The sequence below is a fragment of the Astatotilapia calliptera genome, chromosome 5 (assembly GCF_900246225.1).
Source record: "Astatotilapia calliptera chromosome 5, fAstCal1.2, whole genome shotgun sequence".
Classification (NCBI taxonomy): Eukaryota; Metazoa; Chordata; class Actinopteri; order Cichliformes; family Cichlidae; genus Astatotilapia; species Astatotilapia calliptera.
The window spans coordinates 9,058,066-9,071,970 of NC_039306.1; the positions used below are offsets into that span (position 1 = coordinate 9,058,066).

Here is a 13,905-nt window from a genome sequence, read left to right on the forward strand (position 1 = left end):
GCTGGTGTGTGACATTTAGAGAAATCATTTTTGATTTAAATCACAGAAATTGTGGTGATAGTGGCATAGTGGAGGGCCTGTCTGTGTCTTCTGGCACAGCCAAGTACAGTTTTCTTTCCTTTTGGTCTTTTTGAAATATACTCAAGCTTTTCTATTTCTGGTTACATTATTTTAAATGACTTCTTTTTTTCATTTTCCTTTCCTCTGTAAGGTAACTACTATGGAACCCCAAAGCCTCCAGCAGAGCCCAACCTGGTGCAGCCTGACCTGGTGGATCAGGTGTTGTTTGATGAGGACTTTGGTGGCGAGGTCCCCAGGAAACGTACAACCTCAGTCAGTAAGATGGACAGGAAGGACAGCGCTGTACCTGAGGAGGAGGATGATGATGAGCGGCCACCACTGGTCAATGGCTTGCCTGGTAGGTCAATGTCAAAGCATAAAATGTTAGGCTTCAAAAAAGGTGTACGAAAATAATGTGGCACTACGCTCTCCTGTGCAGATTGGTCGTCTTCGTAATTCATTTTGTCATTTTGCATCTCATTTGTCAGTCAAGATTGAAATTGTACTCCTAGATCAAATGGTATTGCATATTATTTTTCTTAATGAGAAGCTCAGGGGAAGAAATTTCTACTTCCGATTTCTTACTGTTTAATAATAGTCAGTTTTCAGTTCTGTGTTTAGTTCAGTTCAGTAATACTTGACCCTAAAAGACCCTAGAAAACCCTAAAGCATCAAGAATTACTGTTAAGTCTTTTTTAGAAAGGGACCTGAGGACAGTGAGACCTGATCCAAATGCAAAAACAGGCCCAGAAAGAGAGCATTCAACAGGTATTGGATTTTTCATTTCATTGTTAAATATAATCCAGATTTTTGACATAATGACACTTAGATTGAACTCAGTCTGTGCCCTGTCTGACTTGGTTCCTGAGGATAGATTTGGGTTTCTAGTTTTGAAGGGACCCAACCGACATGTAAAGAACTTTAGGTCACAGTAATATCGCTTTCTAGAAATAATAGAAATAATGTTATCTTGGACTCTATTTTAAACGTGTGATGTGACAGCCTGGGAGTTTATTCAACGCTAATGGTAACAGTACCATTAGCGTTGAATAAACTCCCAGGTCACCTTGAGAGACTCTGATCTAGGAGAGTAGGATACTGTGCATGTGATCTATCAGAACAACTCCTGGGCTCTCTAAGGAGTGAATCTGTCCTTAATGCTTACAAGGAGAGCAGACCTGTAGCAGAAATAGGTTACATGCTACATACCATATCCATTTTTTTTAGTAGGAGAGAATTAGGGTTAAGATTGAGGCCAGTCCAAGCTGAAAATATTTTTTACACAATGAAACATTGTTTTGACAGTCTCAGCTCAAGCACTGCTTGCTCAGCTGTACAAGGGATTCACAGAAATCCAGTCTGTTTACACAACTGTTCTGTCATATTGAAATCAAACACAAAACAAAGCCCAGACATTCAGGAGTTCTTTTTATGGAAAGCAACCAGTCACAAATGACTGCTCTGCTACAGCCCACAGCTGTGGCAAAGAAGTCTCAGACCAACCGTAGATGGAGAGAGTTATGGTCGAATGAAAAAAGAGGTTAATGGAAAATGTGAGCTCTAAGTCTCTGAACTCTTTACTGCAGCTTCCCCCATCGTTGCTTAGGCTGTCCTTATCAACCACAGTCCTTCTATAACCCATCTGACTCGTATCGTCGAGTGGGCCCTCACCCTGCTGTGAACCTTACTGATGAGCTCTCCTTCAGGCTTTGCCCTCAGGCTGGTTCTCCAAGTCTCTACATAGCTCGAGCACATAAAGCATCTTCAAACATGCCATCCGCACTTTGTCTTCCTTTAAAAATCAAGCTCAAGTGTGCGTATTTGATCAGAGAGGCAAAAGAGGAAAGTGTTTTAGAAGCTGTAAATAACCAAAATTTGAATGCTGCTGAAGGGCTCTGTAGTTGTTTCTTTTAGCAATTTATAGGCAATATAAAATTCTGGTGGAATGATCTTTAGGAAATGCATCCCCCCAGAAATGCTTTTATTGTGATTTGCGTAACATCTTTTGGCATTATCCTCTATTGTGAGGAGGGTTAGCGCCACATAAAAAGAAAAGGATGAAAACCAGTTATGTTTCAGTGCTTTATAACAATCTTCTGAGGAAGGCATGGAGTGCTCTTTGTTGTATGTTTTGTGTTCATTGGCAAGCAGTTTCTCATTAAAGGGGAGTGTCTACAAATGTAATAGAATATATTTTATGTGCAGTTATAAAGTATTATCAAAGAGAAGAAGCCTCAGGTTTCAACTGGCCCTTTCGATGTGAATCCCTGCCTCTATCATTGCAACCCACAGGAAATATACACATACATAGGCACAGACTTTTCCTCACACACAGTTTGCTCAGGCAAATCTAAAACTGCCCTTTGGCGAAGACATGCAAATCCTGTGTGTGACATGGAATCGCCAATTCCCTGCAGCAAGCAGGAACACAGGACATAGGTGTTCCTGCAGGCGAACCTTCTACTCTCTCTGTCTTGCTTTCACTGTCTTATTCCCTTTTTAATATATCCATCCTCCAACGCTCTCCAGAGCACAAAGAGGGGGCAGACTGGAGGAAAGCAGTGCCCAGCTACACTCAGTCCAGCAGCACCATGGACTTCCGCACATGGAGCTCTCTTCCTCGTGACGACAGCTTGGAGCCCCTGCCTTTCAACTGGGAGATGGCTTATACTGAGACCGGCATGGTCTACTTCATAGAGTAAGTGAGACGTGAGCTGTGGCTCAAAGTGATAATGTCTGATACAGGGCTGATTAGAAATTGCAGTTATTTTAGTTAATTTTATAGAGTTTATAAAACATAATTACACATGCTCTCAGTCCTGGATTATCAGGCAGTGCATCCTCAAATGTAAGTTATTACTCATTAACCCACAAGTTGCCATATATGCTATGTCATTCTATGCTTCTCAAACAGTGTTTATTTAATATTTATTTAATATTTATAACAAAATATAATTAAAATAACAACAATTAACTGATTCAGCCCACAAGAGTTGTTGTGTGTTGCCTGTGGCCAAAACTATTAAAACCACATCAATAAGTCACAAATATTGACCTTGGTGAAAAGTTCAAATATATCAGGGCCACTTTCACCTGCCTGCTGCCATCAATACTCATTAGCACAACAAATGTGTGTTGGAACTAATACACAGAAGAAAGTAGTCCCAACAAATGCTAATATGTGATCAGTTATTTTAGGAAATTGCTTTGCTTGTTTTGTGAGGTGCTGTTGAATAAGAGAAATCATAAGAAGATGCTGCTGCAGGTTAATCTGCTGATAGCTGGTGCAGTCTGTAAACTGGATGATGAGGTTTGAAATGTGGGCCGACTGACAACCGGAGTGTTGTTGCTTATGTAAATTATCGCATCTTACAGCTACAGTGAGGTATGCTGCTAAATGTTATGGTAACATGAAAGTGTTGTGTGTGTATCAATTGTCATACGTTTTTTTTTTATGTTTGCTTGTTTCTCATTTATCCATAATGAAGGACACATCAGAGAATCAGAGACTTTATTAATCCCAGAGGGAAACTGAGTTGTCATAGCAGCAACTACACAACAAACATCAAGCACTCGTATAAAATGAGTGTAGAAACAGAGATATTGGTAGATAAGTATAGAGATAAATAGGTATAAATATACATATAAATAGAAAAGAACAAGTATGTCTGCAAAAAGTTCAAAAAATATTTCTGTCAGTTTCAGCAGCGATATTAGGTTTGATCCTCTGTCTGATGATGAGTTGTGTAGCTGAGATCTACACCTCATTTCCTGTCACAGGAAAATTAAACCATAACAGCCTGACAACAGCATAAAAACAACTAAAAAGAAGAAAATGTACACAACTGTCCTTTGTTTGGATAGATAGATAGAACTGTATTAATCTCTCAGGTAGATTCCTCTGGGAAATTCAGTAAACTTAACAGTAAAATTCAGTTTAATAGTAAACTTGCAATATTTCTAGGCCTCACAGTGTATCCGATGTTTAAAAAGACAACTTAGTAAAGCTAAAAAACAGACCTTCTCTTAGGGTCTGTAGGTGTGTGGGTTTACGTACAGTAAACGCAAGTGTGTGTGTTCACGACTTTGTGTTTTATTCGCATTTTGCTCTAAGCTACTTGTCTCTGAAGATATCAGAAGACCATTGTGATTTTCCTGCTGATTACACACTCCAGTTGTTTAACACATTTGAGGATAAATGAGTTTGTCATGTTTCACATCACATGGTTTTTTTTTCTCCCCTCTGAAAAGGCCACCTAACCATAAACACTGTAATCTGACAGCTGAATATAAAGCAATGGATCAGATGTTTGCTGATAAATTGAGTAATCTTGTGCACAAGAGCATGTTACACGGGAGAATACGGCTGCCGTTTTTCCTGCTGTGATACATCTTTTTTGTTGGCTGCTTGTGCTTCAGCAGTGGTTTCCTTGTTTTCAGAGGTCTTTACTGAAGATATTTCCTGGCTTTTATTTTTTTGCACTCTACAGTCACAATACCAAGACAACCACGTGGCTGGACCCCCGCTTGGCAAAGAAGGCAAAGCCCCCTGAGAAGTGCGAGGATGGCGGTATGTATACTCCTTTGCTCAGCTGGTTTTCTGAAGCGTACACTCATTCCATTAAATACTGCACATGCTTTTACACAAGGGCATACTTACATTGTATATGCCCTACATTACATGAGCCATCACTTCTCACCCTTTCTCACAATGAATCAAGCAACCAACCAGGATGAAATATGAATGTTTGACTTCTCTTTGAAATGGCACATCACCTAAGAGTAACCTTAAGCATCGCAGTGCTAAAAGCTAATTTTTCAAAAATCTAGAGCTGGAGTCTACTTTGAGGATTTTCAGACGTGCCTTTTTATCCTTAGGATATAATGTGGGCTTAAGTGCAAGCATAGACAGACAGCAGCCACGGCTGAAAAAGTGGGACCCTTCCAGCTTGTTTTTAATGGATTTTTACAGGCAAACGGAAAGCTAGTGAGTGTGTTTCTTCTGAAAAGCAACTCCAGTGCACTTCCTTCCAGTGCATTAAGAGCTCATCTGTCTTTTCTTTTCTTATGCCTCATAATGTTCGTCAAGACATAACATTCACCAGCTATTCCAGCCAGATTGTTGAAAACCACGGGAATATGTCTTCTAGATTATTATGGCAGTATTTTCATACATACGTTCCAATGTTAAATATTCCAGTCAGGGGGGAAAGATACACTGGTAACTACCGCTGTTCCATAATGCCAGATAGATTCCCGGACCTCTGCAAAATATTGCGCATACTTCTCCCCTTTCCTTCTATCGGTCTGTTATCTTGTGAGCACCCAATTTGCATCTCCACAGCACAATAGCACACTCTTTTCCTTTTGCAGAGTTACCTTATGGCTGGGAGGAAATTGACGATCCACAGTATGGGACATACTATGTTGAGTAAGTAATACTGATGCATCTCATTTCCCATCACTCCAGTTGCCATCATCACCACCAGTGCCAATTGCTTTGTCATACTTGTTCGTCTCAGATGCACATAACACACAAGCGTATTTTACCAGCTTGGTCAGTGCACAAGTGCATATTGCAGAGCTCTGTGTACTTGAGCGGTGGGAAAATGTAAAGTAATATTGTCTAAAATAAACAAATGGTTGTAGCACATCTTGGGTGAGAATATTCTGAATTATGCAACATACCGAGAGAAAGCCTTTACCTGGAGAACACTTGAAGATTTTGATCAGGATTTTCACATTGTTTATCGGTGGGTGGCAAAATGAAACTCTGCGGGTAACATTGCAGTGACCTGTATATGAACACAAAACAGATTTTTCTCTCATCGCATTCTGTCAGTGTTTGTGTGTGCTTATAGAGTCTGTGTATTTGTCATTGCATATTGTTTGTATATTTGTCTGTGTGCTAAATGTGTATTTGTCATCAACATCCCGGCAGGAAATCTGTGAAACACAGCCATTGTAACAGCAGTAGAGAGAAATGGGGAGATTTTGAACTAGAATGCATGGAAGAAGTGGAGTGGGGGTTGGAAGACGAGGTAGCAATCTGTTGTGTTGAAAAGAAAATGGGAATTCTCGCATTGTTTTATTGCTCAGAAAGCATATAAACGCTCCTAGGTAGAAGTGACATGAGAGAGAGACCTGCACTGTTTGGACAGGGAGTCAATGGCATATAGATGGAGCTTGTACCTGCAAGTGTTTAGCTTGAAATGAGCTCACTATGAAGCAGTGGCTCTTGTTTGTATGCCAGGGGGACAACAGGCTGTTTACCTTGTTGTAGGGGAACAGGCAGTCAGGGGTTCATTTTCTATAATATTAAATGGCTAAAAGCAATGGTACTTTCCCCCACATAAAGAGGAGGCAAGTCAGAATGTACTGTATGTGTGCTGTGCTTGTGAATTTGTTTACTGGCACCACTATAGCATCCCTCTATCAGAAAATTATACTTCCTCTAAAAGGATGGTGCATACATAATTAACTGCAGAAAAATGATGCAGTAAGCTCAATAAGTGAGAGATTAGCATGTCTATGGGTGTGCGTGTTTGCATTCCAAGTCTCTTCTCACAAACCTGAACCTCTTTATGTTACAGCCACATCAATCAGAAAACCCAGTTTGAGAACCCTGTCCTGGAGGCAAAGAAGAAGCTGAGCCAGGAGACTGCAGCGATCCAGCAAGCCGCAGCAGCACCTTCTCAAGGTAACATTGCAGAATGCACCCCCCTCTTTAACTTCCACTGGGTTTATAAACGTTTTCCATGGTGTCATAACGGCAGAAGCCTGTGATAAAGAGCACAAAGGATCAAGTTTGCACGCGTGAAAATTTGCAAATGTTGGATTGCTAATGTAACATATGGGAGCTTTGTAAACATTATGGGATAGTTCAGCCTCTTGCATGAGTTTTGGCACCACACTTGGGTGTATACTACATGTAGTTACATGTGTACCTGTAATTATGTCAGAGAGCTTTCTAATTTGTACTGCCATTGCACCCCGTTAAAATCAAGCAACTGCATTATGTTACTGAAGTTAGAAAAAAAAAATGCCACACTGAATAAATTTGTGAAGATCATCAAACTACCCAAGAAAAATGGAAAACGCCTGCCAATGTTAAATGTCATGTGGTTGGTTGGGGTCGAACTGGAGGTGATTTACGTCCCCTCAAATGTTCTGAAGGAAGCTACGAAGAAGACGCAATTTAGCAGTGAGTGTGAAAAAATTTGGGGTTCAACTTTTAATTTTCATCACATGATATGCACCAAGTTCACCAAAAAGGACGGAGGGGTTTGCGAGGGGTGATTCTGGTGGACCAATTATCTGCAATAACGTGTATGTTAGCATGTCAAAAAAAATAATAAGAAATAACTGATTATATTCAGAATGTGTATAATAAAAATACAGATGTAAAAAAAAATCAAGAAACTGCAGTTACACTGAAATCATCTAAAATGACAGACTCTCTGTTGCGTCTGTATCACATATTCTTTCAACCATGTACTACTATTATTTCATGATGCTGCGAGATTATTCAAGAGCACCAGAAGTAATTTAGTCTTTATTGTAGCTTATTCTATTTCTGCACTCACTGTAAATCATTTTGGACACAGGCATCAGCTAATTAGCTAAAATATAATTGTAATTTAATTACTTTGGCCTATCCTCTGTGTAGAGGCCTGACCTTTTTACCTCTGTCAGTGCGCTTTGATAAACGTGCTTTGTGGGAACAGAAAGCAGTAGAACGTGATCATTTTTTACAAGGTCAGCTGAAAAAAAGAATGAGCCCTTTCTTTCACAGTTTCCTCATGTAACAGACTTTTTTGTCAGCTCTCCAATTGTGGTCTGTTCTTTAAGTTGACAAGTTGACATTTTTCAACTGCAATAAACATCATGAATTAAGTATGTTTTCATTACAATATATGTATAATAGATTACAGTACTGCAGTAGTGGAAATAGACAAGCGCATAGCGCTGGCAGAGATTCAGAGAGTGAAAGAGGGAGTGTAGGGGAGGAGGCCGGCTTTTAACGGTGCATGTGGCAACAGCTGGTGTAACAGCACGTCAGAGAGGCCAAGTATAATCAGACATCTCTCTGCTCAGGTGTATAGGGACTGAGGAATCCACCATCCAGCTCCTGATTACTGATTACACAACTTAGTGAGCTGTCAGACAGTTGCTATGATGAAACCTAAGCATCATCAGTTGTCGGTTACACCTCAGGCTACAATCCACACTCTGTTTTCCAAGAAGTTCAATTCCCAGGGAGTTCTATGTGAAGGAAATGAACTCTGTGAATACAGAAATAATGCATATTAATAGTTTATGTACAAATGTGTTTTGTTTTGTTTTTAAAAACACCACAGGCAAAAATGTGTTTTTTATGCAAAGGTCAATTTTGAGATATCAGTGAGTTTTGCTCCATAACGTGCCTTCTTTCAAAATATGCCTTAATTGAGATCCTATCTTGTTTGCTTATGTAAATGTAAAATTACAGAGTACTTGTAACACATAATAATATTATTAATGTAAGTAATGTAATGTTTTCACAGTACATCATTTTTCTTAGTTGCATTGCTAGTTTAAGCAGTTAGTTTATTTGTATGTTGAACTGTGTTGTGTAATTCTTTCTTGCATCATGTGTCACTGCAGCTAACCACTAAAAACACACATGGCTATATGTGTTCCTGTTTGCTTTGTTCTGATCCATTATCTATATTATTTGATTAAACTAGTAATTTGGTCATTTCCCTGATAGTCAGCTGCTGGCTTTGTAGGCTCATTCCTTTATAAAGACTACTCATGACTTGTACACTCTTGCACTCTTGCAAACAGCCGTTTCTGTTGCTCTACTGCTGCTTCGCGGATGTAGTAAAGAAGCTGTTTCCTCAACTATGCTGAATAATGTCACTGGAGATTTACAGTGAGACTGAGTCACACATAAGAACTCAAAAACCATGGCCGTTTGATGCAGTTGATATGATGGTTTTGTCTGCCTCTGGTGTTTAAAGTCTGCCCACAAACATTGGCACAGAGACCTCCCTTGGACTCTCCCACACAAGTACAGGCTTGTACACATCAAACTCACTTCCTCCCTTGGTTACTCTCTCTTTCACCCTCCTTTACCTCGGTCTATTTCTTCACACACAAATGTGCAGGCAAATGGGTATATCAGCGCTCACTGGGTTGGGGGGCGAAAAAACATCCCATGTTGAGTTTATCAAGCAATTTGAATGTGATTATGCAAATGGGCTTTGCTTGATCCATGCAACAGTGTGGACATCTGGAGTCCACACTGACTGTGATAAGTTACACTCGCTCACAGCCGTTCATGTCTGCAGCGAATGTTTATGGCTGCTGAACTGTTTCAAAGTATGAAAGCGCCTTCATTTGTATTCCTCACACACACCCTTGAAAGTTAGCCTTTATAAAAGTGAAGGAAATGAGTGGGGGAAAGTGCATCTGTTACTTTTCAGCCAATTTACAAAGTTCTTGCCATTTTTTTAAACTGGATATAGGGATGGGCACACAGCTATCAGATGTGACTGTTCAGTCATCGTGTGTATAGAAGCTGCATAAAGATATTAAGAGATACAAGTGAAGAACGCAGCATGCAGCTGTAAACCTTCATATCCATGTCTGTTCATTTCAGGTAAAGTATTCACATATACACAGCCCAAAGAGCTTTGCAACGTTTTTTAGTTTCTAATGGTAGCACATTATTTCAAAACAAGCATGTAACATTATACAAATTATGTATTTGTTAACCTGTCATACTGCAGCTTTTTCAGCTTTTTATAAAAGAAACCATTTAATCTTGAACAGTTTACAAAATGTACATCCTCACCAAGTGTGATTAGGCTTTGAGATTTAGTGCCACCAACAAACTGCACGTTGTGATCTATTTGTTAGATTTGTTGGCGATACGAAAAATCAGAATAACACCAAATCCTTTGCTTGTTGCTGAATACATTTGCAAATTCTTAATGAAATAGTACTCCGACAACCACGTCTTTAACAAACATGGTGTCAGTGTAATAATGTTCGAGGCTGCATTTACTTCATACATTTCCTGTTGTTGTTGTCATTCTCTTTGTGGTAGAAGTTGTGATAATAAGATATCTGTCACTGAGATTTTTAGTGTCGTACAAAAGTCGTAATTTTCTCTTAGCTTACTGCATATGTGTCTCTTGGGGATGGTTATTTTGCCACAGTTCATTTATCTTCAAATATAAAGACCCCAGATAATGACAGTACCATCACACTCTCTCAGTATATAGCAGAATCACAGGAATATGCCCCATTTGTCACCAGCTGGTTTCCCTTTTACTGTTTTTGAGTCAGAGCTATAATGCGGTCCAGGCCAGAAACCATCAGGCAGCAAGCGAAAAATGGTGTGTCCATGATCTAAAGTGCTGATACCACAGTAATGCCAGATAGAGAAGCTGCCCAGTTAAATGCAATGTGACCCTGACAGTCGGTTATCTATTGTATTGTGTATGCCACAGCCAAGCTGCTCGTCCATATTGATGTTGCCACTGACCTTAAGTTGTTCCTTTTTCCAGTTATAAAAAGTCTACAGTGATAAACCTTTTTTTTTCTGAGTCACTGATTGCAGTAGGGAAGGGATAACAGAGGACACTGTGGTAAATTGGATACTGTCAGAGGTACTATATCAATGTTCAGCTCTATAGTTTTCAAATGAAGGTAAATGAGTGTATCAGCTTCTATAGCTGTAATTTTAACTCATTTTATCTGTCTGACTGTGCAGGTTGGCAGGGAGGTGTAAAAAAGGTCTCTGTGAAAGGTTTATCTAGTTAAGGCTTACAGATTATGCCTGTTAATTAGAAATGACTAATTACGGTGTTGATCCTCAGCACATAATGTGTATAATTGAGGTTCAGTGCGGACACGGATGGATTTTGCTGTCTTTCAAGAAGGCTATGAATTTATTAATCATTGTTGCTGGCTTTCATGTTGTGTATTGTTTTGTTATTTCGCTTGTGTTTGATAAAAAATTGTATTCACTCATAATTTTATTAATGTGCATTCTCGCACATGCTGACACGTAGATGTTCTGCACAGGTAAAGGTGGTGCATCTGGCTTCACAGCAGACCCCAGCCAGCTGAAAGGGGAGATTTACCACACAGCGCTGAAGAAGAGCTCCCAAGGATTTGGATTTACCATCATAGGAGGTGACCGCACAGATGAGTTTCTGCAGGTGAAAAATGTGCTCAGCGACGGTCCTGCTGCCCAAGACAAAAAGATGGCATCTGGTGAGCAAAACCTTTGAAAATATGCTCACAATTTACTACAGAAAAGGACCAGTAAGAGCTGATACACTTATTCAAATAAACATTAAAATCCCATTTAGCTGGAAGGGAGATCCATGTGTTCACTAATTTCTGCAAAGTTGCTGAAAATTCTTTTGTAGCTAACGTGTACCTACTGTGTTACTATGATGCACCTTCAGGTATCAATTTTACATCTGTGGTCTTCACTTAACCTAACACTGCCCCATGAGTTTCAGTAAATAAAGCAATAACAACTTTAGCATTGTCAGGGGCATTGTTTTATAGCAGGCTGATTATGGTGGGCGTGAAACCATCTAAAAGCTTTATTGTTCAGGTTCTGATCTTGCCTTTGGGCTGTCTAGATAAACCAACAGCCATGAGGCTGTGTGTGATGGTTACAGTAGTATGATGTGACAGAAATCTACGCCTGTCTCAGCTCCTGTTGTTGAATACTGTTCAGGTCTGTTCAACAATGTAGTGAGTAAAGAGGGGACAAGAATAAAGTAGGAATGAATGAGATAAAAGGAAACTCAAACGGTACCAGGAGCTGCCAAAATGAAAATATGAGAGAGTAGTGAAGGGGAAAAGGACATTTCAGAGAAAAGCACTGTCTGGCAAAAGGAGAAAGGACTCCTCCAAGAAAAGTAGAGAGGTGATGTCTAGATTAAAAAGCACGGGATTAATTCTTTCTTGTTACATTCTTTCCTTTCTCCTTGTCTTAGGTGATGTGATTGTTGAGATTAATGGGGTATGTGTGCTGGGGAAGACCCATCCAGAGGTAGTGCAGATGTTTCAGTCCATTCCCATTAACCAGTATGTGGACATGGTTCTTTGCCGTGGATACCCGCTTCCTCCTGACGTTGATCTAGACAGCGACGATCCTCTTCCCCCTCCTCCTCCTCCGCCGGACACCCAGCCCCAGCAGGCTCTGCATGGTGGAGAGGTGGTGACAGCTGTGCCCCTGATCAATGGACAGCCACTGCTTGTCAAAGGTGACGTCCTCCATGGCTCCTCACAGGAGCTCCACTATGTTACTACTGATGCCAGTGGCCGTCCTGTTGTGGCTGCTCTGCCAAACGGGAGGCAGGGTGGAGAAGCAGCCACAGCGATGCTCCAACCAGAGCTGGTAAGCGTGCCACTGGTCAAGGGGCCTGGTGGATTTGGTTTTGCCATTGCTGACTGCCCTCTGGGACAGAAGGTGAAGATGATCTTGGATGCCCAGTGGTGCCGCGGCCTGCAGAAAGGAGACGTGATTAAAGAGATCAACAGGCAAAATGTGCAGTCGCTTAGCCATGCACAAGTGGTGGACATCCTTAAAGACTTACCAGTGGGCAGCGAGGTCAATGTACTGGTGTTGCGAGGAGGTGAGAGACTGAAATAACAACACATGTTTGCACTTGTCTGTCTGACTCACCCTCATGCCTGTCTTTCTATCTGCCTAACTTTTTTTTGTGCATCTATAGATTCATGTGGCTCACTAGCAATAGATCCATATTGTCTGTTCTTTCTCAGCAAGCAATCTTTGTTTTTCCTCCTCAGTGTATCCCTCTATTATTCTTATGCTTTTATGCCCTTGTGTGTGTGACATAATATGCTATTACTGTCAATGCAACTCCAACAGTGCCCATGGGAGGTGAGGTCAGCGTGTTGATACTGAGAGGAGGTGAGGTGGTGTTGTGGCTGGTTGGGGGGCACTGACTGACTACACACTGTTGTTCTGTAGAAGTCTGGGTGATGCCACTTTGACTGCGATCTGTGTAAGGTCACCACAGCAGAGAATGCTGCCTTTTTAGCTGAATAGATCTAACAGTGCCACTGTACTCTAACTCTTGCAAATGATGATCAGACTCAATCCATCAGAGTCGTATTTTCTGGCATGCAGACTCTACATGTTTAACATTTCTTGAGCGTTCCTTCTCTTTTCTTTCATTTAATCTACATCTTTTTATGACAACTCCCATTGAGGTGTAATGCTTTCTGTTACAAGTGAGTGAGCAGGAATTATGTAAGTGTGGGGATGTTCTTTATTCCAAGTAGCAAAGAGAGGAGAGTAGACACCCTACAAATGTCTCCTAAATCCATCTCCTGCCACCCCAGGGATTTACTGTGCTAGTCGATGAACCCTGGATTGGCTTTGATCATCAGCAGAGCGAAGGAGATCTCTGCATGCTTCTTAGGGATCCATAGCTAAATGGCTGTAGAGGGAACGTCCTCAGGGGCTTCCTCCCCATAGCCACACCTCGAGCCTCTGCCTCATATCCCAGAACACCCACGCTACGTATGCTCACTCTTTTGCCGCCATCACCACTTCCTGCTCCACTGACGCACTGCATGACCCCACAGTTAAAGCAGAGCTGGGCTCAGCTTCGTCCAGCCTGTCCAGTTAAAGCGCTAATGCTAGTTTTAACCCTCATTAGACAATTGCCTGTGGCGTGGAAGAGGATCCCGGTGCTCCTGTTTGTGGGATTGGTGGGCATCAGTGCTTAGAGAAAGAATAGAAGAAAAAGAGTTGTGTGGGAAGGTGTGTGTCATGTGTATGTATGGTACAGTTGTCTT

The 13,905-nt window shown here is 40.9% G+C and overlaps 1 protein-coding gene across 6 annotated transcripts in view; it reads left to right on the plus strand.

Moving 5' to 3' along the window:
- Positions 1–13,905, plus strand: part of magi3b (membrane associated guanylate kinase, WW and PDZ domain containing 3b) — a 130,170-nt gene that overhangs the window by 104,875 nt on the left and 11,390 nt on the right. For 2 of the 6 annotated variants that reach the window (XM_026167073.1, XM_026167069.1), the window contains exons 4-12: positions 212–418; positions 760–828; positions 2,590–2,758; positions 4,551–4,630; positions 5,434–5,491; positions 6,654–6,760; positions 11,140–11,331; positions 12,072–12,713; positions 12,971–13,012. In XM_026167073.1, the coding sequence (XP_026022858.1) occupies positions 212–418; positions 760–828; positions 2,590–2,758; positions 4,551–4,630; positions 5,434–5,491; positions 6,654–6,760; positions 11,140–11,331; positions 12,072–12,713; positions 12,971–13,012 (1,566 nt within the window). The remainder of the gene's footprint in view (positions 1–211; positions 419–759; positions 829–2,589; positions 2,759–4,550; positions 4,631–5,433; positions 5,492–6,653; positions 6,761–11,139; positions 11,332–12,071; positions 12,714–12,970; positions 13,013–13,905) is intronic. The other 4 variants (XM_026167074.1, XM_026167072.1, XM_026167070.1 and 1 more) reach the window with 3 other exon arrangements.